The following is a 27,651-nucleotide window of genomic DNA, read 5'->3' as shown; positions in this document are numbered from 1 at the left end:
CAGGAGGCTGGATAACGCTGGAAAAAGATTTTCTTCAATGACGAGTCTGTTGGTGAGAGCAGCAAATGCCTTGGCGATATTGGGCAGGTACGATCGCCAGCTTTGGTGTGATATTTCGCCGCACTTAGATCAACTTCCTCCGGAGTCCAAGACTGAGGCAAAAATGATCTTGCAAGAAGGGGAAGCAACGTCAATGGAAGTCATAGACTGTGCCATGGATATTGCCACAACAGCTTTTCATTCATTGGCTGGAGCTGCGGTTCTTCGTCGCCAGGGGTGGCTTAAGGCGACCTGGTTCAGGCCCGAAATCCAAAATAAGATCTTGGATTTGCCCTTTGATGGAGAAACACTATTTGGTAAGCTGATTGATGACACCCTCCAAGATATTAAGAAATATACTGAGACTATTAAGTCTCTGGGTACGCTTCAGTACCGCAAAGCCCCTTTTAGGGGTTCCAGGGGCAAGAGCAGTTCCTACAGAGGCTCTTATCAACAGCTGAGGTACTCATCATATGGCTCAGGTTCACAACAGTACCGTCAACCGTACCAGCAAAGGCAAGGTCAGTCTTCAAATTACTCAAGGCCTAACAACAGAGGGAAGCAGGATCGCCAAGGACGTGATGCGTCCAAGAGACAATAGCGGCCTCCTGGCTCTTCCTACTGTACCCACCTCTGCAAAATCATCAGTAGGAGGCAGGGTTTCACAACACCTTCGAAATTGACTAAGATAACATAAGACCAATGGGTGTTTAACATCATTCGAATGGGCCATACTCTGGAATTCACGCAAATCCCACCATCCAAGCCCTCTGCTGCCATTCCATCAAAACATCTGCGTCTTCTGCGGCTCGAGGTTCATCAGATGCTCCTGATAGGAGCGATAGAGCCGGTTCCCTCTGACCAAAGCGGAGAAGGATTCTATTCCAGGTTCTTCCTGGTAAGGAATACGCTTGAGAAATGGCGCCCAATTTTAGATCTCAGGGAGCTCAACACCTATCTCATCTCCCTATCCTTCTGGATGGTCTCTTTTCAAGACATTCTCCGTCCTGTCAATCCAGGGGATTTGGTGGCCACGCTCGATCTCGAAGATGCGTACTTTCACGTACCAATTCACCCGGCACACAGAAGGTTTCTACTATTCACAGTAGCCAAGAGCCACTTTCAATTCAGGGTCTTACCCTTTGGACTTTGCTCAGCTCCGAAAATTTTCACGAAGGTGCTGGCACTAGTAGCTGTGTTTCTACGGAAGAATCATTTGCAGGTCTTCCCTTACCTGGACGATTGGTTGCTGAAGGCTCTGTCCAGGGAGGCTGCGAGGGAAGCGGTCAACGTGTGCGCAAACCTCTTCCAGAATTTGGGTCTCACTCTGAGCAAGGAAAAATCATCTCTGGTTCCGTCAAGGACAGCACGCTTCCTGGGAGCCATCTTTGACTCAAATCTCTAGAAAGCTTTCCCAACCTTGGAGAGACAAGAAAAACTGCAGACCATGGCGCTAGACTTACAAAGAAGAAGGTGTCTTTCAGTATGCCGTTACAAATCCCTTCTGGGGGTAATCTCTTCATGCATTTCTCTGATCCCACACTGCAGATTGAGGATGTGTCATCTTCAAGAGCAACTGGACATCCAGTGAAGACAGGTTCATGGGTCGTTCGACGACAAGGTGACCATCACCTCGGCAATGAAAAAAACTGCTGTGTGGTGGACACAGCGGGAGAACTTGTCCCAAGATCTATCCTTCGTAAGCGATCCATCTCCTCAGGTTGTGACGACGGATGCGTCATTGGACGGTTGGGGAGCAGTACTGCAGGACCTGCATGTCAGTTGGCATTGGTCTCCTCAGACTCGTCGACTCCACATCAATCTCTTAGCGCTCAGGGCAATCAAATTGGCTCTTCAGGCTTTCCTCCCTTGTCTAAGAGGTTCAAAAGTTCTCATCCAGACGGGCAACACCACGGCCATACATTACGTGAACAAAGAAGGGGGAACCAGGTATCTTCCGTTGTCTCAGGAAGCTCAAGAAATCTGGGAATGGGTGATCCATCATGGGATTTCGCTTCAGGCGGAGCACCTGCCAGGAGTTTTAAACGAAAATGCAGACAGACTAAGCAGGTCATTCTTAGTCAGTCACGAGTGGGAACTGAACCAGCAAGTTCTGGACGAGGTCTTCCGAGAGTGGGGCAAGCCTGCGATAGATCTCTTTGCCACACCGACCAACAAGAAATGCCGGTCTTATTCAAGCAGGCTTCCCCACCAAGGGTCATTGGGGAATGCACTTTCGATAGCCTGGTCAGGGACATTTGTCTACGCCTTTCCCCCCATTCCTCTGATCCCGAGGCTTATCAGGAAGATCAAGGTGGAACCATGCAAGATGATCTTGATAGCCCCTGCTTGGGTGAGACAGTTCTGGTTCACGGAACTCCACCTGTTGTCGCTAGTTCCTCCACTTCCCTTGCGGACGATTCCAGATCTCCAGACAATGTCCGAAGGGCAAGTTTGGCATCCAGATCCAGCGTCGTTGCACCTGACAGCATGGCTCCTGAGCAGTGAGAGTTTATGAACCTTCCCATCTCAAATGAAATAAAGGAAGTTTTCTCCCAGGCTAGAGCCCCTTCCACTAACAAGACTTGCCTACTCAAATGGAAAAGATTTTGCATTTGGTGCAAGACAGAGGATGTTGACCCCTTCTCTTCACAACCTCATCAAGTTCTTCCTTATCTTTTGTCCCTGGCTAAGTCTGGGCTGGCCCACTCATCCATAAAGGTTCATTTGGCAGCGATTTCTAGATACAGACGATCAGCGTCTGGACTTTCTCTTTGGTCTTCCAGGATAATAAAACAGTTTCTTAAATGTTTATTTTGTGTCTACCCCCCGGTGAGGCCACGGTCTCCTACGTGGAAATTGAATTTGGTCCTTACACAGCTCATGAAGGCCCCCTTTGAACCAGTACATCGATCAGATATGAAATTCCTTTAATTGAATTTGGCTCTCCTTCTTGCCCTGACATCAGCAAGACGAGTTGGGGAATTGCAGGCGCTCACAATGCAAGAGCCTTTTATCCAATTCAAAAGAAACACTGTGATTTTACGGACTAATCCAAAGTTCATACCCAAAGTGCCCTCGGACTTCCACTTAAATGAACCTGTTATTGTGAAAGCTTTCTTTCCGCACCCTACTTCACCAGCGGCGAGGTCGCTACATTCTCTGGATGTACAAAGGTGCTTAAAATTTTACTTGGATCGCACCAAAGGATTTCGTAAATCCTCCCAATTATTTGCTGCTTTTGGTGGTTCTCAGAAGGGCCTCCCTCTTTCCAAACCAGGGATTGCAAGGTGGATTACGAGTGCCATTCTACATTGCCATAATTCAGCTGGAAAGTCGCTGACCAGCAGGATTAGAGCACATTCCACAAGATCGGTGGCTTCTTCAACAGCACTCTTTGCGGGAGTGCACATCAAGGACATTTGCAGAGCTGCGACTTGGAGCAGAGTGCACACCTTAACAAAGCATTACTGCTTGGATTCCTTGCAACAGGAAGATACGGCTGTAGGCCAAGCGGTCCTGAGGAACCTCTTCCACTAATTGGTGAGCTTTCCTTTCTATCCCACCTTCCTTTTATTCTGCACATTTTGGTTTTCATGTGATAATGGCTATTGCAATGTTTATTTATGCCACAAAATGTGCTTATAGCTGACTGCTTGCTACTCTGATACAAAAGCATGGGAATCTATGAAAGTTCCAATACTGGGGCAAGAAAACAAGTTACTTACCTGTAACTGTGGTTCCCCAGTATTGGTAACTTTCATAGATTCCCATGCGCCCACCCACCTCCCTGAGGAAAGCTCAGTCTTCAGCAGATATGGTGACTGTTACACAATGGCTATGAAAATCTGAGGCTCTGACGTTCCTTCAGGAGGGTTCTATGGGGTGAGGCTCTTCTGATTGGCTGATGCCTAAGTTTGGTCTCTTTTACAAAAAGAGGCAGATATGCTACAAAAGGGAATGAGGCCTAGGCCTTTTTGTTTTCTTTTGTACCTACTGCTATGGTTTTTTGTTACAGAGACCCCCATTCCGACGACGGGAAATGATACAAAAGCATGGGAATCTATGAAAGTTACCAATACTGGGGAACCACAGTTACAGGTAAGTAACTTGTTTTCATAAGCATCTCATATGTAGTGAAAATGCAAGGAAATTGCTGAAGATTTTGCTCCAGTGAAACAAAGATAAATATGCCTAAAGTTCGAATATGAGGAGACAGCATTATTATTTTGGCATCCTTAAATGAAAAGTACTTGTTGCCCAACGAAGGATTGTCCACAATATAAAGCAGAAGAGGAAAATGCAGGCACCATTTACAGCATGTGAAGCATATTATCTGTTGTGGTGAGGAGATCCACAAGCAGCAAAAACAAAATGGCGGGCGCGAGTCCTGTGAGGGAAACATGCCGGCCAAAAACGCAGGAAAACATGATAATTCTGCTTACCGGGTAGAAGTGAGCAGTATATTGAGAATTATAGTCCTTCAAATTTGGAAGGACTCCGCTCCTAAAGGTGCTGGATAGCTTTGTCCGCAAGGAGGGAAGAAACCCCTCCCAAGCTGCCCCAGCACTCCACTAGCCATTCTCACCGGCATCAAGCCATGACCCCCCCCCCCCCCATAAAATCTGCGTCTTGTTTAATTATTTGCATGGTTTTGCTCGCACCCTACTGTCAGTCGCTTGTATGATATTGCTCACTTGTGCATTACCTCTTAGTGCTCCATCTACTCTGATCCAAGTGCTAGAGTACAAACAGGGCAAACAGTATCTTATTCTGGCCTATATATAGAGGCATTAGACAAGGGTGTCCGTTGTCCCTCTTTTGTTCACTTTTCGATGAAACCTACAGTAGCAAAATATTTTCTGGAACGGGTTTATGAGAATTGGAAGAGGAAATTACATGCATTCGATCTGCCTTGATAAGGCCAATGCTTTATTATACCTAGGTGACGGTGAAAGGTATTAGGATCCAAAACTAAGACATTTTGAGCTTGATTATAAACAACCAGGAATCTTGTATTTTCCCTATTAGACCTGTCAATTGAGATTTACGCTGTGTGTGTGTATAGCTTGTGCGAAGAATGCCTTCAGATACTTAGGGGTTCAGTTTATCATACGGCCAAAAATTTAAACTGTGGAATTTTCAAATAAACAGTAACAAGTATGCGCCAATTGTCATCCTTCTGAAAGCAGTTATTCCTTACAGCAATAGGCACAGTGGCGCTAGCTAAAAAAATTAGCTTTAGCACAACGAATTTATTACTTTATTTCTAGCCAAATTAAACTACCACAGTGCTTGTTTAGAGATAATAATTCCATGATCCCAGATTTAATCTAGGGCAGACATACACACAGAATATTCCAGCACAAACACCAATTGCCAATTTCATTTGCAAGTTGGTTTATGTTATTCAGTCACACTGCGGAACGACAAATGTACACACATATTTGCACAACAGCAGAAATATGATTATATGTATGAGTTAATGGCTAAGTATTGCTGAAATAAAGTATTGTCTGCACAGTCACAATAGCAGCATGTGCTCCTCACGTTCTTCTGGGATATCTTTTTAGTTTCATAATGGTAGTAAAAATAGCTAATTAGACGCTATGGAAAGGACGGTGATAGGTGTACTAAGTGGCAGTACTTAACATACTTTCGAGAGTTTGCTAGTATTTGATATCCCAACAGGACATTTCCTAGCATTTTGACCGCTATTGAATATTTTCTCAGAGACTTGGAATAGTGAGGGCAGGCAGCCACTGACACATGCAGTGATGAGACAACTACTAACATTAGGAAACAGTTGGAGAACAGTATCACAATTATATTAAAGAAACTGAGATACGCTGGCAAAAAAACGTGTTACCTAACCCCACAACAGATGCAAAACATATTCCTGGCGACATCTGGAGCTGCTAGAGATGTAGGACTGTGGATTGCTTGCTTTTCCTTATTTGACGGTGTGACTAAGGGTGAGAGATTTTTAGAAGGATGTATTTCACAGAACATAAAAAATGGGATACCTGATCACAGAATAACTGGTGGTGGTGATATTGAGGCTTTGAGGTCACAAGATTGAGGTTATGTCTCGGCAGATAGAATCCTACTAGGTGTTCAGCTGATGGCAGAAAAGTAGTTCATAGCAGCAGCGTAAAAACAAGAGGAGGCTCCCTTATTGACAAAATGTCGTTGTAATCTTTAGTCTATTGTAACAACGGAGAAACATTCATATGATGTACCTGCTTATCAGAGAATGTCTACAACTAAATTGTTTGCATTAAGTTAACATCTCACCAGACGCCTAGAGCTGTAATGCAGCCAGTGAGTTTGTGCTGGATCAGCATTAATAACTCTAATGCTGCTGAAGTCTGTGCCTTTTTCTCTGGGGTTTGTGTGCTGGTATTATCAGATGTGGGTGCAAGAAGGCTTAAACTTTCAACTTATGCCTATTGTCCGAGGGATGTGTATTTGGGCTAAGGGTAACAGGGAGTGTAGGTTTTTGTCTCTGTTTCATTTAACGTGCAACAGCAAGTCAGTCATCCGCATGCCTTTGGGATGAGTTAATGCAACTCACTGTTGCATGTTTGTTACTATGGGCGATATGTATCAACATTCCATTGTGCGATTCCTAAATAGCGATTTTTAAGGAATCGCTATTTAGGAATCGCACAATGGAATGTATGTAGAAATCAGCTACTTTTTAGCGATTTCTTAATATTTCTTAATTGCGATTAGCAAATTGCTAATCGCAATTAAGGAATAATTTCCCATTCATTTCTATGGGCCAGGAGGCCCATAGGAATGAAGGGGAAATGTGTGATTAGCAATTAGCTAATCGCAAATTGAGATTATTTTCAAGGGTGCAGGGGTGTCCAAAGGACACCCTGCTGCACCCCTGAAAATGACATGTGTGCGCATATGGCGCACATACATGCACTAAGGGCATGTATGAGCATCACATGGCACCTTTTGTTTTTGAATAAAATGCTTTTTAACAGGAATTCGCAACTTACCACCAACTTGAAGTTGGTGGTAATTTGCAATTCCTTAGGAACAATTAGCAATATTTTATTGCATCATACATTGCATTTAAGGAATCGCAAGTTTTGCGATTCCTTAAATGCAATCGCAAAATAAGGAATAGCAAATTGTGCGATTCCTTATTTTGTACCACATTTGTTTAATACATACCATATAGAGAATTCGCATTCGCGAAGGTCGAAATTCTGCGAATTTCGGCCTTTGCGAATGCGAAAATGCTTGATACATATCGCCCAATATTTTTAACATTGCCGATGTGTCATTCGCATACTTCCAAAATAAGATTAAAAGCTAAAAAGTAGTACTAGTCTATTGCTTTCCATGTGTAAACACCTAATTTTATTTAATTTGAAGAACTGACATTCCCAAGCACGTTTTTCAGGATAATAACACCATGGCTGGGATTAGAAGCCCTGGCTCAGAAATTATTTTCTATTCCAAAAAGGCATTACCTAATGCCATTAGGTAATAGTATGCAGAGCTAGCTACCAGCCTTTTTAATTCAACAAATCACGCCTAAAAATTAGGAATAAAGTTGTGTGTAAGGTGTGTTTGTTAATTTTAATCACTTTTTGTCACAAAAGGAGTGAATGTTGGTTACTCCTTGCATTTTTCAGTTGTTTTCGTTGGTGAGTACCACCCAGTAACCCCGAGGGTGGTGCGCCCGTGAGGGGTCATTTTGCTCTCCACACATTTTTTTGCACTGTTGATGTACTACGAAAAGTGTGGGTGTAGACATCATTTATGTGTTCATCCTGACTGTCTCTTTGAAATCTCACAAGGAACTTCTCTAGTCTTTTTTAACAATTTTAGACGATATATGTGAGCACACCTGAAGATTAACATTGGAAAAGTCTGGTGATGGAGTAGTAGAAACTGATATCTGGCTTTTCTATTGTTAAAAAATATACCAATTATCAACGTCCTAGGGACAGGGCTTTTTTGAACTGAATCAGAAATTCTTTTGCCTCAGGCTTATAATGCTCCCATCCTTCAGTTCAATGCCTTCCTTATGAATAGCCCAGAGTGAGTGTAGGGAGATAGACTCAATAATAAGAAAAGTTGTTTGCTTCTGAAATAACTGCACTTCTTACATTTTAGGCTCTTTTCATTTACTTCATGCCCTCCATCTTCACTGCTCCAGCATATTTTAAGATAGCCTTTTATTGTGATGAACAAAGGTTCATTCAAACAAGTAACAATTACAAAGGAAGAGACCGCTCCTGATCTGATAAATTACAATTATCTTTTCAGACGTTAGGCAATATAGTGGCAGTATTGAAACATGTTTTGACTGGTAGGTGGCTAATGTTTAAGCATATGAATGTTTATACATACTATATGTTCATTTTGCCTGCAGATAAAAAACTCTCTTCCTTGAAAATTGTAAGGTCATCAACGTTAAGAAGAAAATCTATTTCAAATCGAAAAGGTAAGTTTTGTCTGAAAAATATATAGGATAGATTACATGAATACTCTTACTGCAGTTTCTTAATATGAACTCTAGTTATTGGTTTAAAAGTGTCAGATTTTCTGTGCCGCAAGACATCTGGCATGGATCCGGCCCTCCAGGACCGGTTTGGAGAACCCATTGTATTTTGTGTTAGCACAATAGCTCGAAAATTTGAGGAATAGCTATTTAAACTAGAGCAGACCTGAGTGAGGCATTTCTTTGCAAAAACAACATACTTGGAAAAAAGTAGAAGCGAATAAGAGTCAGATGGAAATATTGTTTATAGGGGTTGATTAATAGATTGCATACATTATATCCTGAGTGCTTCGCAGGATATAGTGTAACAAGTTCACAGACACAAATTACTGAACATAAATATTTTAAGCCAGATCTTATACTCATACTTAGTGGAATTGAAGCTAGCTGGTGGTGAATGTATACTCTGTACTTAATTTTCTGAATATGTACTGTAGTTATTGTTCTAAAAAGCTTTTCGGCATTGCAAAGGCTTCATATTGTATATCTTGTTAGCAAAATGTCTAGAAAATTTGAGGAATAGCAATTTAAACTAGAGCAGAGTTTAGTGAGGTACTTTATAAAAACAAAATATTAGGAAAAGGTTAAACCCGTATAGCAGTTAGATAAAAATATTATTTATTGCGGTTGGTTAATAGATTGCATAAGTTATATGCTGAGTGCCTCACCTGTAAAATGCTTTAAGCTATGACGATACAGAGTGATAAGTTCACAGACCCACCTTACTGAACATAAATATTGTTAGCAAAAATTCATACTTAGTGGTACTGAGGCTAGTTGGTAGTGAACAACCTAAAAGTGAACTCATGTTTGAGATGTATCTGCTACCAATTCATTAGTTTGGTTGCCACCATTGAATGGCTTTTTGAGGATTGTAGGTGTCTGAATATGCAGGTAGAACTATAATCTCTTGAACAAACTACAGATATCTATTGTTCGAGTTAGTCGTGTGAGTAAGAGAGTGAATCATCCAATTAACTTATAAACAGAAACCAACATATCTATCATATAATGTGACCCATAACGGCTGCCCCTTATTATCAGGTAGTATTTCAGAGAAATTGAAGCTGGATGTCCCAGTATCTCCTGGGATACAGGAGAACAGGAAACTACAGCCAGTGGCATAACGTAAAATGATAGGACCCCTCTATAGAATGGTCTTCGGCTCAATGGGGCCCCTCTGATAAATTGAATGTCCTTTAAAGGTTTGAGGGCCCCTCTGCTCCGCCTGGGGCTTCATAGGCCTGTGTTACGTCTCTGTCTACAGCTGAAGCCCCAAGGTTCTGTAAAATAAAAAGAACTTACTGAGGCAATCAATCTTTCCAGATAGAGTTCCCCTGGTGATTCCTCATTCTACCCAGGTATCTTACCAAGAGCTTTTGGATGCTTTCAACATCTGCGGCTCCCGAGTGAACACAATGGATTAATGGTGCTTGTTGCATCCTGTGTGTAATGGAAGGTTGGTGAGTAGATACTTTAGAATGGAATGTGGGGACCAGTTCAGGCGCTTTAAATTTAAAGCCTGCTTTGGATAGAGGCTGTCAAATTCAAATATTAACAGTATATTGCAAATTCTCTGTGCATAAGTCTTTGGGGGTAATTCAACTAGTTTGACAATATATTATTTTATCTGGTATCATGGAAGGTTTTTTGTGGCACCTATCATTTTTTACATGCCCCAGGTTGGGCTATGGTACTCTAAGAGGATTAGAGAGATGGATTTGAGGCAAACTTTCAAACACTGGGTGGTGATATTTGTAGAGCAGCTGGAAAATTAGCCATGCTTAAGCACTGCCTTGGAGGTGAAAGGAGATAAATAATAAAATATCTTCCATCCCTTGTGGATGAAAAAGAAAAGGATGATGACACAGGTTAGCATGAGGCCGCGTTAGGAAAACTGAATTTGAATTTTTGTTTAAAAAAATGAGGTGCTAGCAACACTAATCAGGGCCGGACTGGCTACCAGGCGTTTTGGTGTGCTGCCAAGCTGGGGGCTGATTTCACTGCGGTGGTGGCGGATTTAGTTGATGGGGACCTGCATGTGCTTCTAAATAAACATAGCAAAACGAATTGTTTAAGCACACGTAGGTCCATATCAACAAAATCAGCCCACAGCACCAAAATGCCCGGTAGCCAGTCCAGCTCTTGTGGTAGAACACGTCAAGTTTCTGAAAGGAGTCAGTTTCCAGGTGAATCTGTCGAGAGCTATGTTGCTGGGTTGAGATCACTGATGACCTTTGATGAGATGATGAGGGACTAGTTATCACTGAATGCTAATAACTAGAAGGTGCACGAAAATGTATTGAACATGGAAGTGTTAACTTTACAAATGACTTTAGATATAATGATTAGAGCGGAAATGACTGATGAAAGTTCGTAATAGTTATCATCGAGAGAAAAGGTGCAAGCAGTTCAAAAGGTGTCCATGTGTTGAAAGGGGATGAGGCTGCACGTTATATTTCTTTAATTTGGGGACAAAAGTATTTTGACTACTTTCAAGTACAGGTTGAAGGGTAATTTACAAAAGATGACTCATATCCTGCTGTTGGCCAAACATGCAGGAAATGCCAACTTACAGCGCTTTTTGCCAGAGTAATTGGAGGAAGGCTAGGATGAGTAAGAGAAACCAAGGGTTCAATCAAGGATAATCTGTTTTGCATCATCAACATTGATGGAGAAAATGTGAGGGTGATGGCGATTCAGGTGCCTGGGAGAGGCTTATTGGGGAAGAGTACTTATATACATTTTCCAATCATTTTCTTAGACCTTGTGATGTCTATTTACTAGCATGTGGCAACACACCCATTAATTTATTGAAGTTAAATGTGAATTACAAGGGACAGCAGTTCCCTCTAAAGTTTAATTTGCCATGGACGGAACTTTTCTTTTAGGTTAGCTGCAACAGAGAAGTTTGTTCATACGAGTAGACCCTAATCATGATCAAGTTTTGGGAACACAGTCACAATTGTGTGCAGTGGGGTGAACACCGTTTGTGGACGAGTTTCTTTTAGTATTTAGCAATGAGCAGGGAGTACTTAAAGGGTGCATGCGTAAGATTGTGTTGCAGGAGGCAGCTATTACCAAGGCTCGTAAGCCCGAGGCGTTCCAATCATTATGAGAGCAAAGTTTAAACAGGAATTGAAGGGGTTGAGCAGTGAGGGCAAAGAAGAGTAATGGCGGTTTGCGATTGTGTGTGGATTTGGAAGACCTGAATGCTGCCATCTAGGTTGACAGGCATCCTCTACCGAACACAAGTGAAATGCTGAAAACACTTAAAGTAGCAAAGGTATCTTTCACACTGGATTTGTTTTTGGAATATCATGAGATAGTATTACGTCTTGATTTGCAACCTTTTTTTTTATAACCAAGTTTTATTGATTTTATGAGAAACCAACAAGAGAAAACAATACCAGCATTGTGTACAGTTATCAGTGCAAAGCAAAAATGAAATAGTAGTACACCAGCATACATGAGTTGATAGTCAAGGAGAAGACATCGCTGCACCCATCCCAGTCCTCAGTTGTTCAGAGAAAGCATCAATCCTCTATCACCCTGACCCATTTGACCCACATTCTGCAAAACTTTTTCGGGCATCCAATGGCCTCGTACTGGGGTCGTTCCTGTGCAGCGCACCAATCCACCACCCTGCGCCAACGTGCCATGGTGGGAGCAGCCAAGTTCAGCCAGTTGGGCGCAATGTGCCTCTTAGCTACCATCAATGACGTGTTTAGAAAGAGTTTTTCAGCTCTGGAGCCATCCAACCCCTCGGTGATACCCAGAAGCACGGTCATTGGGTCAAGGAAGGCCTCCCAGCCCAGAACCTCAGTAAGCTCTCCTGTCACTGATTCCCAGTTGGCGTGATTGTGGAGCAAAGCCATACCATGTGATAAAAGTCAGCTTGTGGGTGGTTGCAGCGGGTACAGGAAGCATCGGGCCGAAGTCCAGCGCAGTGGAGGCGCAGCGGTGTGAGGTAGGCAGCATGGAGGTAATATACTTGAACTAGGCGGAACCTTGCAGAGGATGTGACTGTTTTGGGAGCCATCAATGCGTCCCTCCAATCGGCGTCGTCCAAGTAACCGAGCCACCCCTCCCATCTGTCCCTGAGTTGGAATAGTGTGTTGGGGGCGGTGTTAGTAAGAGATAGGTAAATACAGGAGATACCCCCCTTCCCCTAGTTACCGGTCATGATCTGAGCTTCGGGCGGGCTACATTCGTTCAGGGAGGTGCCTTCTGAGATATGAGAATGGAGGGCATGGTGTAACTGCAGGTAATGGTAAAACTGGGAAGTGTGAAGGGAGTCCCAGGTCTGCAAATCTTGAAAGGTGCTTATGTGGTTCCCACCCCAGACATCCCCCAGTTGTGAAACCCCAATGAGATCCCAGGCCCCAAAACGAGAGAGGTTGGCGGCCTCCCGGAGTTATGTGCCCCGACACAATGGGGTATATTGGGTCAATTTAGCCGACCAGCAGGTATGGTGCAAAGAAACCCGCCAAGCCAAAAGCCACCCTATGCTTGACCTCAGGCAGAGTTTGGTAAATGGTGTCCTCATACAGCACCCCTTGAACGTTATACAGGCCCAGGATGTGCAGTTCCAAGCGGTATGCCGGGTCTGACCAGCCCCCAGTAAAAAAGCCATGCAAGGTGAGGAGCCAAGTAGCTAAATAGTAAATATACAAATTCGTCATCCCCAGCCCGCCATTGAATGGTGGGATCCGGCAATGGGCAGGGACCAGCCGAGGCCTTCGACCTCCCCACAAGAACTTGGTGGCCAAGCTGTCCATCTCTCGGAACCACGATCGTGAGAAGGAGAGGTCTAAGTTCTGGATCATGTAAAGGAATCTGGGCAAAACCATCATTTTGGATAGAGCTATTCTGCCCACTGGGTTCAACGGCAGCGCATGCCATTTGAGGAGGTCAGCACAGACCTTTTTCAGTAGCGGGGTTACGTTGAGTGACCAAGCTCGGTCGGGGAGGAGGGTGACCCAGATCCCCAGGTATTTAAAGGACTGTCGCCAAAGAGGTATCGGTGACTGCCAATCAAAGCACTCTCTCGAGAGGTGAAGGGCGACCAGGACACATTTAGCCGAGTTCAATCGAAGACTGGGGGTTTGTTCGAAAATACTCAGGGCCGGAGACACTTGGTTCCAACTGGGCTGGGTCTGCTAAAAATAGCAGAACGTCATCTGCGTAGAGGGTAATCTTATCCTCCTCTAAGCCTGGCCATTTCCACCCCGTGATGAGCTTTTCAGATCGGACAAGACTGGCAAAGGGCTCCATCACCAATGCAAAAAGGAGGGGCGAGAGGGGGCATCCCTGCCTCGTGCATCTCCCAATGGGAAAGGGGCGCAACATAGCTCTGTTGACTAGTACCTGGGCCCACGGCTGACAGTATAACGTCTTGACCAGGCTGCGGAAGGGAGCACCAAACCCCGGGGTGGACCAGTTTGGCCAGGTACATCCTATGCGGTTAGCTAAGACAGAGGCAAATATTTTGAGCTCCGAATTAATAAGAGAAATGGGGAGGTAGTCGGGGCAGTGCTTTGAGGGAGGCTGAGACTTAGGGATCACCACGATGGTAGCCGTGTCCTTCTTGGGACGGAAGAGCTATGATCAGCCGCCCCTGATGTACTTCTAGGAGGTGGGGGACCAGCGTATCCCGGTAGGATGCGTAAAACTCCTGCGGGAGTCCGTCTGGCCGTGGTGTCTTACCAGTGGCCATGCGTGATATGGCATTGTTGACCTCCTCTGGATTGACAGGGACGTCCAGCGCTTCCGCCTCAGATTCGCTGAGTCGCATCGAAGGATCTCGGGAGTGAGAGACTGGGGGGCTATGCAGAACAAAGAGTGGCGTAGCATGTGGCAAAGCTGTGGGCCACCACCACCGGGGCTCGCTGATCACTCTGTCCAAGTCAATCACCTTGGGAATTATACAATTGGCCATGGGGTATGTGGCCTGACGCTGGAGGAGTTTCCCATTTGTATCTTCCCACCCGTATACTCGCACCATGAAGGATCTCCAGAGAAGCTTGACGGCTTCCAGGGATGCATGCTTAATCTTGTCCCTCAGAAACGCTAGTCTCCTATTCTGGGCTTCAGTTCTCTCCTCTGGAGGGTGAGCCTCAATTTGGAGAGCCTGGGCCTCCAGGAACGTGATCCGTGAGTCCTGCTCTGCACGCTGGAGTTTGAGCTGGCCCTTGGCGAAGCCCCGGATGGTGGCCTTACCAGCCTCCCATAGGGTGCCTGGAGAGGGAACTGAGCCCTGATTGGTGGTAAAGTACTGGTGAAGCTCATCACCTACTTGGTCCCTGAATTCCTTGTCCTTGAGAAACCAGGTGTTTAACCGCCAAATTGGGTGCGAAGATTCAGGGAAGTTGCCCATCTTTACTCGACTGGAGAGTGGTCTGATAAACCTCTGGGGAGGATGGCGATACCCCGAATTGCTCGACAGTCCAGGGCCGGCATGAAAAAGTAATCTATTCGTGCATGCATGTGATGGGAAGCCGATGTGTGGGTGTTCAGTCAATCTTCGGGTGCCAAAGTCTTCAAACATCCCTGGAACCTAGAATGGCAGCCCAGTTCCACAGAAGATTGGAGTGAGCGACTCTGGAGTTTGACGGGGCCCTAGCAGTGTCAAGGTCGGGGTCCATAACTGCATTGAAATCTCCCCCAATGATGGTCATCCCCTGGGCAAAGCAGCAACCAAGGTGGTGAGACTTTGAAGTGTAGAGGACAGCTGGGAGGGGGAGTATACAGAGAGCAGGTCTCTGATTCTCGACCTTTGATATCCTTTGTCACGTCTGAGGGGGGGTCTGTATATATAAGCAGATGCCATTTGGTAAAAGCGGAGCATGTATCTGTTTCCCTGCCCGTTCTCCAATGACAGGAAAACAGAAAAATTGCTTTGAGATCCATGGAGCAGCATTTTCAGCAGATCTCTGCATCTCAAAGCAATGCCGGCTCCCTCAGGAGGTGGGGAGCTGTCAGGGATCATTGGAGCCTTTAGGCTTCCTGTGGTCCCCAACAAATGTAAGTGGGTGCCCTGGGTGGGACCGGGGCACCCACTCTACAGGCCAGGCCCGTGGGGATGGGGTCTATAGGGCTGAAATCGGCCTTGGTCCTCCTCCCTTTTAATTATATATAGGTAAAAAAGAAAAGGCTGTCCTTGTTGGCAAACTACCACTCCTGTTACCCCCAGTGAGTCCCTCATAGTTTTATTGCTAAGAGTTCTTCGGAGGCCAAGCCTCCTTTTTCCACCACATTGATAACACGCCTCCCGGTGCACTACTGATTGGGGGATGAAGTCCACCTTACTCTTGAAGGATCTTGGGGGCCTAGAAGCCCTCCTTTTACCTCATGTAAGCCCTAAACAGCGGGATTTCTGAGAGCTGGTCAGAGGCTCCGCCCACTTTGACCATCATTCTGCAAATGTGATTACTACTTTAATAAACACACAGAAATTAAGTGAAACAAGGTTACAGGGACGTTGTAGTTAGGAATTATTATTTATTAAAAACGTTAGAAATTTACTGTAAAACCAAAGGTTAAATGGATGCTATAGTTAGGCTCAGATTTCACTCGTACAAAATCATATAACTCGCGCCCCCACATTGCACTACTTATGCCCTCACATGTTACATCATCCACTGAATCACTGACGTACCTAGTCATACCCCCGTAGAACCTTTCATACACCCACTCCCACACAACCATTCAAAAACCCATTCACAGACCCATACCAGTAATTACACACCTAGGGCCAGATGTAGGTAATCCAAATTTACCGATTTTAAAATACCGAATTTTACCGAATGGGTATTTTAGAATCGGTAAATGATATGTAGATAAAAAAATCGGTAAATAATACAGATGCAGTAAAAATCGGAATCGGACATTCGGTATTTACCGAATCGGTATTTACCGAATCGGTAATCCCCATTCATTCCAATGGGCCTTTTGGCTCTTAGGAATGAATGGGAAATACCGAATCGGAAAGCAAACAATAGTGAAACTTAAGTAGGCAGCCCATCAGGTGCTACCACCCTCCCCTTCCCTACCAGGAAGTGGCTACACAGGCAGCTGCAACTAATTAGAAGCTTCTGGAGAGGCAGTTGGAGCAGAGAGTCCCTGAGCAGCAGAAAGAGTTTTGTGCACTTTTAAATTTGAAAAATGGCAAGCAGCAAAGACAAAGAGCAGCCAGAGAGGAGGAGGAAACTGAAATTCAGCAGCATGGAGCTGCAGGTCCTTGTTGAGGAGGTGTTGAAGGTGCACCAAAAACTGTTTGGCAGGCAGTCCCTCACTGTGGCAGAATCTGCCAAAAGGAAACTCTGGCTGGACATACATGACAAAGTAAATGCAGTTGGAGTGACTACCAGAGACACAGATGACCTGAAAAAGAGGTTCTACGACCTCAGGAGCCAAACAAAAAAAAATGTCTGAACACCACAAGCAGGCAACCAAAACTGGTGGAGGGAAGAACCCAGCACCCCCCCCCCCCCTTACTGACCTGGAGGAGATGGTGGCCTCAACCATAGAACCTGACAGCGTCTGCGGACTGGAAGAAGTAGACAGCTCAGCCAGAGCTCCAAGCAGAAAAGGTAAGATGCATGCACAACATTCCCCCCACACCATCATCCTTACCTTTACCCTTTGTGTCTAAGTGAACCCCAGTCCAGTACTGCTAGCACTATACAGGAGCAATGCATCATGGGACATGTAGTCAGGAAATGAAAGACCATGTCATACAGCACAGCAACCAGCAAGTTAGGGAAATGATTGCAGACAGAATAAAGCGAAAGTGACAAAGATTTAATTGTAGTGACTGTGAGACAGCAGCGCTTAGCTAATGTACGCTCATATGTCCACAGGTGACACATCTCGCAGGCGTTCCCAGGAGACTGAAGGCACGGCACCAGAGAGGGATGAGAGTCAGGAGCCAGGTCCAAGTGCACAGAATGTATCACAGGACACAGGTGCACCAAGTAGCCATCCTCCTTCACAAGACACAGAAATTGCTCCAGAGTTGCAGGCTTCCCCAGAACGATCACAATCCCCTCTGTTGCTGTCATCCCCAGAAATGCCAGCATCACTGCATGAGACAACACCTGCATCACAACAAAGCAGGAGGCTTGTTGTAGCCCCACTATTGGAAATGGAGTCAGCAGCAGGTGACATGGAGGGGGAAGACACACACACACCTTGCCTGTGGATGGTAGCTCTGCCACACTGCAGTCCAGTGCAGAGGTGGGCCATACTGGCGCAATACGCCGCAGAGTCTAAGAAAGCAGTGCAGCTGCACGTGTGGAGGGTTCAAGTGTGTTCCGTGGCCTGGAGGGGAGCATGGTAAAAATCCAGCGGATGCAGGGAAAAGCCATCATGTCTTGACAGCGCCAAATGAGGAACCTGAACAACAACTTGGGAGACATAGGAAAGGGCATCAAGGAACTAGTAGATGTCAACAAAGAGATGGCTGCAGGGATGCGTGAAATGTCACAATTGGTGCAGCTTCTGTGCACCAAACTAGACAATGAATTTGCATCAAGGCGCAAGGAAAGGCAGCGGGCGCATCAACAAAATAAAGCCATCAAGCGCCTGGCCACCGCCTGGCCACATCCCTGCTATGCAGGAAAAGCATAAACATGCAGGAGGGACTAACCTAAAACAGTAATGAGGTCACTAGGGGCATCACCAGGATGACCAGTGCTCTTGAGGCCTTGTTAAATGCACAAACAGCACACACTGCTGCTCTAGATGTGCCAGAGAGTGAAGAGAGCACAAGTAGGAGCAGCATGGCAAGCTCCCTTGTCGTAGAGACAAGGAGGAGCAGCAGGCGCCATGCTGAGGCTACAGCCCAAACGCAAAGTGAGCACAGTGAGCACCAAACAACTGGCACTGGTAAGCGTGGACGCAAATGATTATTTTAGTTCATGGGGGAGTGACCCAGGACTCACATCATCGAATGTAAATAATTTGTGTTGCATATTTGTGCTTTAGAAACCTACGTAGTGACACAATTAAACTACGTTGGGTGCATACTCCACCTGTCTGTGTCTCTTTACTTACTTAAAAAAAGTTGCGTGTGATCTCTTCCCGTCTGTGTCTGCTATCAGTTGGTGTGGCAACTCCAGCTGTGTGTGGTTCAGGCACTGGTTGCTCGTCATCATGGTCCTCATAATCAGAGATATCAACGTCGGTGCCCTTCTGAACCGCAAGGTTGTGCAACATTGCACAGGCTGCAATCATCTTGCAGCAGGTGACTGGTGTGTACTGGCGGGCCCCTCCACTTTTATGTAGGCAGCGAAACCTGCTCTTCCACAGACCAAAGGTGCGCTCCACAATGTTTCTGGTAGATTTGTGTGCCCTGTTGTATCTCCTCTGGCTGGGTGTTGAAGGGTTGAGGTAGGGTGTGAGGATGAAGGACCGGAGGGCATATGCACTGTCCCCTATTTGTAACAAGAAAAAACATTACTCATATGCACACAAACACATCCATCTGCAATATGTATCAAGGGAGTTTCACACAGTGTGTTACCTAGCAAGTATCCTTTGCCAACTTCCCCCGCTGTCAGGCGTGTGTAGATCCCACTGTTTTGGAAGATGTAAGAGTCGTGGGTACTCCCGGGAAATTTGGCTACTATGTCCGTGATGATGTACTTGGAATCACAGATCACCTGTACATTTATGGTGTGGGTGGACTTCCTGTTCCTATAAATGTACTCTGGGGCAGCAGGTGGACATATTGGTATGTTGGTTCCATTAATACAGCCAATGATGTTGGGGAAATGCGCCATCTGATAAAAGTCTGTCTTGGTCCTGAGCAGTTCTGCATGCGTTGCAGGGAAGCTGATGTAGTAATGCATTCTCTGCAACATGGCGTCTAGGAATTTCTTAAAGAAACGGGCCAGGCAGCTCTGGGACACCCCACCTACCGCAGAACCACACTCTGGTAACTCCCAGATACAAGCAGGTGTAGGCTGCACAGCACCTGCACATGGGGTGGGATGGCGTGCGCCCTTGGGGTTGGGAAGTCCAACAGTGGGTGGAGGTCCCTGATAAGGTCCAGGATGGTTTGGGGGTCTAGCCTGTACCTTTGTAGGATCTCTGGCTCAGCTGGAATAGGGTGATCCTCTATCTGTACACTGCTCCTCCCTTCTCCAGACCCTCTCTCCTTCTGCCTGTAGCCGTAGCCGCCTCACAATCACGTAGAATGCCGCCATTCTGGTGAAACTGTTTCATTTTGGGGCCTTTTTTATAGCCTGCACCTGGTTACCACCTGATTTCAACCCATAGTAAATACCGACTCTTAAATAACGAATTTCATGCAAATTCGGTATTTAAGAGGTTACCTACATCTCAATAGTCATTTTTTCCATTTCTTAATTTCCGATTCGGTAAATTTACCGATTCGGTAAATTTACCGATTCGGAAACTTTACCGATTTGGTAAATTTACAGAATCGGTAAATTTACCGAATCGGAAACTTTACCGAATCGGTAAATTTACAGATTCAGATGTTTTTGTGTCCCCTACATCTCAAAAGCCAAATACAGGTCGGTAAAGGCTGAAATTCGGTATTTTCGGAATTTACCGACTGATATTTGGTTACCTACATCTGGCCCCTACTCACTGATTCATAGATCTACACACACATCCACTCATTCACAAGTACAGCCACTCATATACCCACTCACTCACTAATACAGCCTCTGACATATCCACTCATACACCCATACAGCCACTCACACACTGGTCAGTCACCAATAGACTACACACACAACTAGTCACTTACTCATACAGTAAATCACAAATCCACTTACTCACACATACAGTTACACACACACACACACCCTCTTACTTACTCAGACACATACTAACACATTCTCACTCACCTATACAGTCACTGACACAAGCACACACTCACCCATACAGCCACATTCGCTCATTCACCCATACAGTCGCTCATATACCCCATCATTAACCTGTACTGCCTTTCACATACCAGTTACTCACCTATATGTCACTGACTCACCCACTGACTCATCCAAACAGGCAGCCACACACCCCCTCAGCCACCCACACAGACTCTCAGACACCCATACAGCTACTCAAACAAACAAAATTATTACTATTATTATTATTATTATTATTATTATTAATTATTATTACACCAGAAATGTAAAAAAAAAGAGAAAAGGGGAGTGTAGTAATTCTCTGACACCCTAGGTCCCTCGGTCGGGTGGGGGAGAGCACAGAAGAATCCCGCCAACATTTAAAAAAAAAAAAAAAAAAAGCTCGGGCTACCACGCTTTTAAATTATTTAGCCTCCAAATGGGCCAGGTCCTGGGTCATGAGGGCATACATTAAATAATATGGGAGAGGGGGCATGGGGCCCCCCCTCCTTGTGCACCAGGGACATCCACCTTTCTGGGACTTATTGATAAGAAATGGGATCACCAATTCCCCAGGGCAAATACAAAATAAATCATGGGGACATCGTAGACAACCCCTGTGCCCCAGGGGCCTCCACCTACCTCAGGCTATTTCATGTTGATTGGGGGACCTCAATGACCCCTTCAGGCCTGGGGACAACCATATCCCCAGGGCCAAATTCTATTTTTAAATTGGTAGGGGGTACATAGGGCCCCGTCTACCAGGCTGTTTTTGGCCCCTGAGAGTGCGACCTCCCCAGGGCAGACTCTGATACAAAAAAGGAGGAGGACCCCTTCCTGGAGCAATAGTTGGCCCTGTGAACCGCCACCATCCAGGTCCGGCTCTTGCAATGTCCCGGGTTGCCTACCCCCGGACATAGTTGTTTGCCAGGAGCATTAATGTTCCTACCAAGCCACACAACTGGCCTGGGGAGGGGCCTGCGTGACACCACTCCCTGTTTACAAATTATTATTATTATTATTTTAAAGGCTGGGGCCTGGGGGATAGGGATCATGGGTCCAAAATTGTCCGGGGGAGGGGGATGCACTACCCTCCTCCCTAATAAAAAATTATTATTAATAAAAAAATAACTGGGCACGGTATCCCAAGGCTGGGCTGGGCCACCCCCTTTTGGCCTTCGTAGAAACATCATACTTGTAAGCCTATACAAATCTATAAAGTGAATTAACAGAGCATGGGCAAGAGAAAATTGGTGCCAAGTGGGGGAAAGGCTTGCACAAAAAATATACCCATAATTATCTTTCTGAAAAGTGCCGTGGGGATAATTAATAATGAAAAACTCAGGTGGAAGAACTTGCTGCCAAAAAGGATGCCCAGGATGCAGTAATAAAAAAGTCACATACAGAGGCAGGGAGTAAGGAAACTGTTTTGCTGTCCACTGTGTTAAAGGATAGCGACAAGGGAAGTGAAAAGGTCACTGCGTTTGAATCCACATCTATTAGCCAATGTGTAAGTACTATAGCAAACACAAGAGGTATGAAAAATCCCTGCATGGCAACCCCGCTAGAAATTCCTGTTCTATCCGAATCCCTGGAATTGGTCTCCCCTCCAGCCAAAAAAAATGAAACAACAACCTCCTAAAGTAAAAGAAATACCGACATCAAACCTGTGGAAAAAGGTTACATCTAAACCGAAAATCAATAAAGGAGCAAAAAATGAAGGGAGCATGCCTAACGAAAATACATCCAATTATGCTAAAAAATCATTGAATTTGGAAAATCTGTTAAAAAAATTCCTTGGGAAAATGGACAACATTTAGGGGTCGATTCCGATTCGGGAAACAAATCCATACGACGATTCATATTCGTACCTGTTTCCGTACGAATTGTACAAATCCGTCCGAATCGCATAGTACGATCCGTAGAAATAGAATACGTACGAATGTGTGCGAACCGTACGAAAAGCATGGGAAAATCCGTACGATACAGGACCCTCACGGTGAACCGTACGAATCATAAACATGCTGTACGACCCGACAAGTACGACCCGGACCGGGGAATGAGAACGCGATTCGTACAGAAAACGTCGTATGAGCAATTTGTATGGAGAACCACACATTCACATACGCACCGTACCCCTGCAATCATGGGGGTACGCACCATACCCCTATGCACCGTACACCTACGCACCATACACCCATGCACTGTACCCCTACGCACCGTACCCTGATGTACCTTACCCCTATGCACCATACCCCTGCAATCATGGGGTGCACTCGCGTACCCGGGGGGTCCGTGTTGCACGCGGTTCAAGTCGAAATATGCTTTTACGGACGTTTTAAACTCCTGTAGAAAAAGAGTCGTACGGAGTGTTGTTGTAACGAATCATATTTGCTGGTTCGTAAAAAGCTGCTTCAATCCGTACGGACGTCGCGTAATGCATGTTCCGATTGCGATTTGTGTGTATTTTTAAGTCGTATGGTCTTTCGTACGATTCGTACTGACATCTGCTTTGGGTTCGGATCGTACTTCATTGTACGTACGGGGACGTTGAAGGTGTACGATTCGAACGGGAAAAATGCTCTGTACGGCGATTCGTAGGGGATTTTACTGAATCGGAATCGACCCTTTAACGTCGATTGATGACAGAAATAGATCTAGTGAAGAAAGACGTCACACACCTACTAGAACTGGTCTCAGAATTATCTTCGCCAAATATTTTAGAAAAAATATCGACGACAAAGTCATCAGCTGAGACACAGAAAGATTGCTCTGGGGTACAAAATGGGTTACAGATTGCACATAGTAAAACACAGCTCAGATCGATACCACAAGTACTACCACACAAAAATGACTTTCAATTAGGCCAACAAACAAGAATGGACAAAGACGGTTTGAAAACCACAGTTAAAGTGAAAAACTCCAAAATGACAAATGGGCAAGAAGTGCAATCTAATAACCTAGCTGATGTTATACATTTACCCCGACAGGCAACCCCCTATGTGATAATTTTGAAAAACGTCTCCAAAGTGAGGGGGGCCTAGAAAGATTCATATGACATACTTAAAAATTAGGTGGTGCATTGGATCTCAAATAAGCTAAATCTTAACACTAACCTACTACAGCAAAACATTATAATGTTGAGAAGAGTAAGCTGGATAGGGAATTCACAGAAAAATTGTTATGGGGATTGTGTGACAGTGAATTTTTGCAGTAGAGAATTGTTGGATAATTTGTTACATTTGTTTTGTAATTTCATAGTAAAGCCCACTGTATATCAAAGTGACCACATTACCGTCTTTCCACTTGGATATTTTTTATAATCCCAAAAATGAGCACTGTTATAATGAAATTAACGATTTAGGAATGCCAGAAGTAATGGGGATCGCTCCCCCTCTAAATAGATTTTTCCCACTAAGTCTCTGCAGTGATATAGATTGACAAGTAATGAAATCCACTGATGATCAGAAAGCCCACCTCAATTATAACAAGACACAATATAAAAAAGAGAGTAGGATGCCAGCTAAAGAGGTTTGTGTAAGAAAGCTACCCCTGAAACAGTGGCCCTTAGTTTGTGAAAGGGATGCGATGATTATCAATCAAGTGGTTGGTGCATGCCAACTTTCGCAAGACAATTTAAGTATAATGTCATGGAATGTGGCAGGGGTAAAAGCCAAATTAAATGATGAAGAGTGGCTGAAAACTTTTGAGAACTGTACGTTAATTATGTTTCAAGAAACGTGGCACACTGAACCCTTTTTTATAAATGGTTACCAAACTATATGCACTCAGGCTACACCATCGAGGATGGGACGAGTAAAAAACGGCCTCGCAGTCGCATTTTCATTATCCTCTTCCCTCGTTTAAAAAATATCATATATTGCTTCGCAATTTTATCAATTATTTTATTTTAAAGTTGAGGGGAATCAGCCCATTGTTGTGATAAATTTCTATAACAACATTTTTGATAAAACGAGATCTAAGGTGATTAATTCCCTAGAAAATGATCTTGATGGCTTCCTTATAGGTATGGGGGGTGATATGGGCAGGTGATTTCAACATTGAAAAATGTAGAATAATAGCTAAGGAATATTGTGGCCATTTAAACGATTATGGAGATCAAACTTCGCTCTTTCCCCATGATATTTATAGAGAAGCTATCAATTTTGCCATCCATAAATATGATCTAGCAATCTTGGAACCAAAGGCTGTAGATGAACAATCGCCCACCCATACTTTTGTAGGTGCTAGATCATCTTCTACTATTGATCATATTTTCTTACTGAACAATATAGGGATCTAGTGGATCCCCTTATAGTCTATGCAAGTATCCTCAGCGATCACCACCCTTTAGTCCTGTCCTTGAAGATAAATATATCTGGGACTAAAAGAGGGAAGGCAGCAGATGAACATTTTGTGCCTCAAGGTAACAATGGAGTTTCATTAAAAAGGTCAGGAGTGAATCCCTCCTTGTTTATGGAATATCTTGCAGGGAAGAAACAACATGAAATTGATACCTGTTTAGACAAATCATCAACTAATTCAGATATTATTGGTGCATTTTCTAACATCATAACTGAATTAGCTGACGTTTTAAAAATAAAACAGAAGAACAAAGCACATAACCAAGAACTTAGATGGTTTAATCAGGAATGTTCAAGGTTGAATAGAGAACTAAAAAATATTTGAAAAATTAAACCTAGGAACAACGTCGGAATAAGAGACTTAAGGATAAAGTACAATTTAGCTCTGAATGTTAGGAAAACAGAGATCCGAGAAGATGCCTGGGACAAACTAGTTCAAGCAGCAGCAACTCGGGATGCAACTTTGTTTTGGAAAACAAATAATTACCCTTTTTTTGGAGATGCTACTGCTGTAATGATAGATATCCTAGTGCCCATGCGGATTGGATAACCCATTTTGGAGGAACAAGCGGGATAAACACCCCGCACAGGGAGGAAAACTATTTTATAACTGTTGAACCTGTAGGGATACATTTGATAACTCTAGAAGAAATTAAAGGGGTGCCTAATAAAAGTGCTAGTGGTAAAGCCGCTGGCCTTGACGGGGTCCCTATTGATGTTTTTAAGCATGATATCGAATTCTGGTCACCCGTTTTACAAAAAATGTTGATGCCACCCTTGATGGAAAACTGCCTACATCCTGGGTTGAAATCATTATTGTCCCTATATTGAAAAAAAGGGGGATAGAGGAAATGCAAAGTGTTATCGCCCTATATCACTCCTTGACTCTACATCGAAATTGACAGGGAGAGTCCTATTGGGAAGATTAGAAACCTGGGCCTCTGAGAATAACATCCTCTCAGAGGCCCAGTATGGGTTTAGGGGAGGTACAGGGACAATAGAACAATGCGTAAACTCGGATCTCTTGGTGGGAAAATATACACTACCAAAAGGGTGGTCCCTACATCTCTGTTTTGTGGCTCTTACCAGTGGCTTCGATCTGGTAAACCATGAAAAATTGTGGCAAACACTGGTTGAGATAGGTGCCCCCCAAGATATTGTTGTTTATTTATCCCAGATTTATACTTTTTTGTTATCCAGAGTCCGATTTGGACTTAAAGGAGATTGCACGCCGGATTTTAGGGTAATCAGTGGGATAAGACAGGGGTGCGTTTTAGCACCCCTATTATTCTCATTATATATAAATAATGTTGATTGTTTCCTACAGAATCTGATGCACCGAGAGTGGAACCTCGCACCACACCAGTGCTCCTCTATGCAGACGATGCCGTCCTTATTTCAAGGACGGCAAACGGGTTGCAATGTCGGATTGAAAAATGTGCCCATTTTATGACTGAAAAGGACTTAAAATTGAACCTAGCTAAAACTTTTGTCATGACTTGTGGCAAAAAGAAAAGGACGATTAAAAAGCACCATGTGCATGGCATTGCTATTGAGAGAGTTTTGAGTTTTACTTATTTGGGTGTATTGTTTAATGAAAATGGCACATGGGGCTCATCAAATTTCAAATTTATACGAAGTATAGAGGGAATTTTCAGATTCTCATAAAAAATAGGAAATAGACCCGTAAGGGAAATGCTCTCCCTACATAGAAGCAAAGCTATTTCAACTGCATGTTGTGGCGCAGCATTATGGTGGAGAGCTCATACTGCAATCCTCCAAATACAGGAGAATACGTTTTTAAAACGGTTGCTATCAGTCCCAAGCTCTACATCTAATTGCTTAGCTCATAGAGAACTGTCTGTCCCTTATATTAGTGATTTTATAAAAACAGCTGGGTTAACATTATGGCATGGGATTTGGACACGAGAAGAAGCTAGGTTCACACAGCACATAATACTTGATTGTTTGGCCCTAGACAATAGTAGAACAATGTTGTGGCTTGAATACACATAAACCTTATTAAAAAGCTGCAAATTAATCCTAGAGCCTAAAGAACCTATGTCTATTCTAGAATATAGCAAGAAACAACTGGAAACAAGATTTATTGCTGCTATGGACTAAGCAAGGGAGGATGAACAAAGCACACAACAAAGTGTTATTTCCTATTATGAACGCCCTTTTTTATGGGCATACAACCCTACCTTGTTACAGTAAGAAATGTCCAGAATAGGTTCTTGCTGACCAGACTAAGACTTGGTACCCTACATTATTTGGTTGCGTTTCCCAAGACGAGGAGACGGTATCATGTATTACCAAATTGTCCATGCGATGGAAAATCGTCTCAAACCACGCTGCATTTTTTATTATTTTGTGATTTTTATAGGGACATTTGTAAATTCGCTTGGAAACCCCTTTTCAAAACAAATACATATTATCACTATAACCAAGCTTTTAATATTATATGTAGCTTGGAGGATGAAAAAGTTATGAATGCTGCTTGTAATTTTATTCAAATGTCAATTAAGAAAAGAAAGACTTACTCCCAATTGGAGGCTTTAACTTATGAAAACTATGAGAACTGAAGTTGGATAACATAATGCTCAAAATGTTATTATGAGTGATACTTAAAACCGAATGCACTTTATGTACCATGTGGTGATTTTTATGAATTTGTACTGAACAGTTTCCTAGGAGCCTTATCGAAATATGGACTGTAGTTTGTAAATTAATAGAGAATGTGCAAATTATGTATTTGCTATTTTATGTTTTTAGCATGCTTTTATGGTCATGAAAAAGGTACCGAATAAAGCAATTTGAATCTGAATTT

The 27,651-nt window shown here is 44.0% G+C and overlaps 1 protein-coding gene across 1 annotated transcript in view; it reads left to right on the top strand.

The window, feature by feature from the left end:
- LOC144773802 (uncharacterized) overlaps positions 1-27,651 on the top strand; it is a 3,430,469-nt gene that overhangs the window by 942,814 nt on the left and 2,460,004 nt on the right. The window contains exon 7 of the mRNA XM_078658904.1: positions 8,444-8,515. Coding sequence (XP_078515030.1) covers positions 8,444-8,515 — 72 coding nt within the window. The remainder of the gene's footprint in view (positions 1-8,443; positions 8,516-27,651) is intronic.

This window comes from Lissotriton helveticus, chromosome 8 (assembly GCF_964261635.1).
Source record: "Lissotriton helveticus chromosome 8, aLisHel1.1, whole genome shotgun sequence".
Taxonomy (NCBI): Eukaryota; Metazoa; Chordata; class Amphibia; order Caudata; family Salamandridae; genus Lissotriton; species Lissotriton helveticus.
The sequence above is the reverse complement of the archived record's forward strand: the minus strand, read 5'-3'. Positions and strand labels throughout refer to the sequence as shown.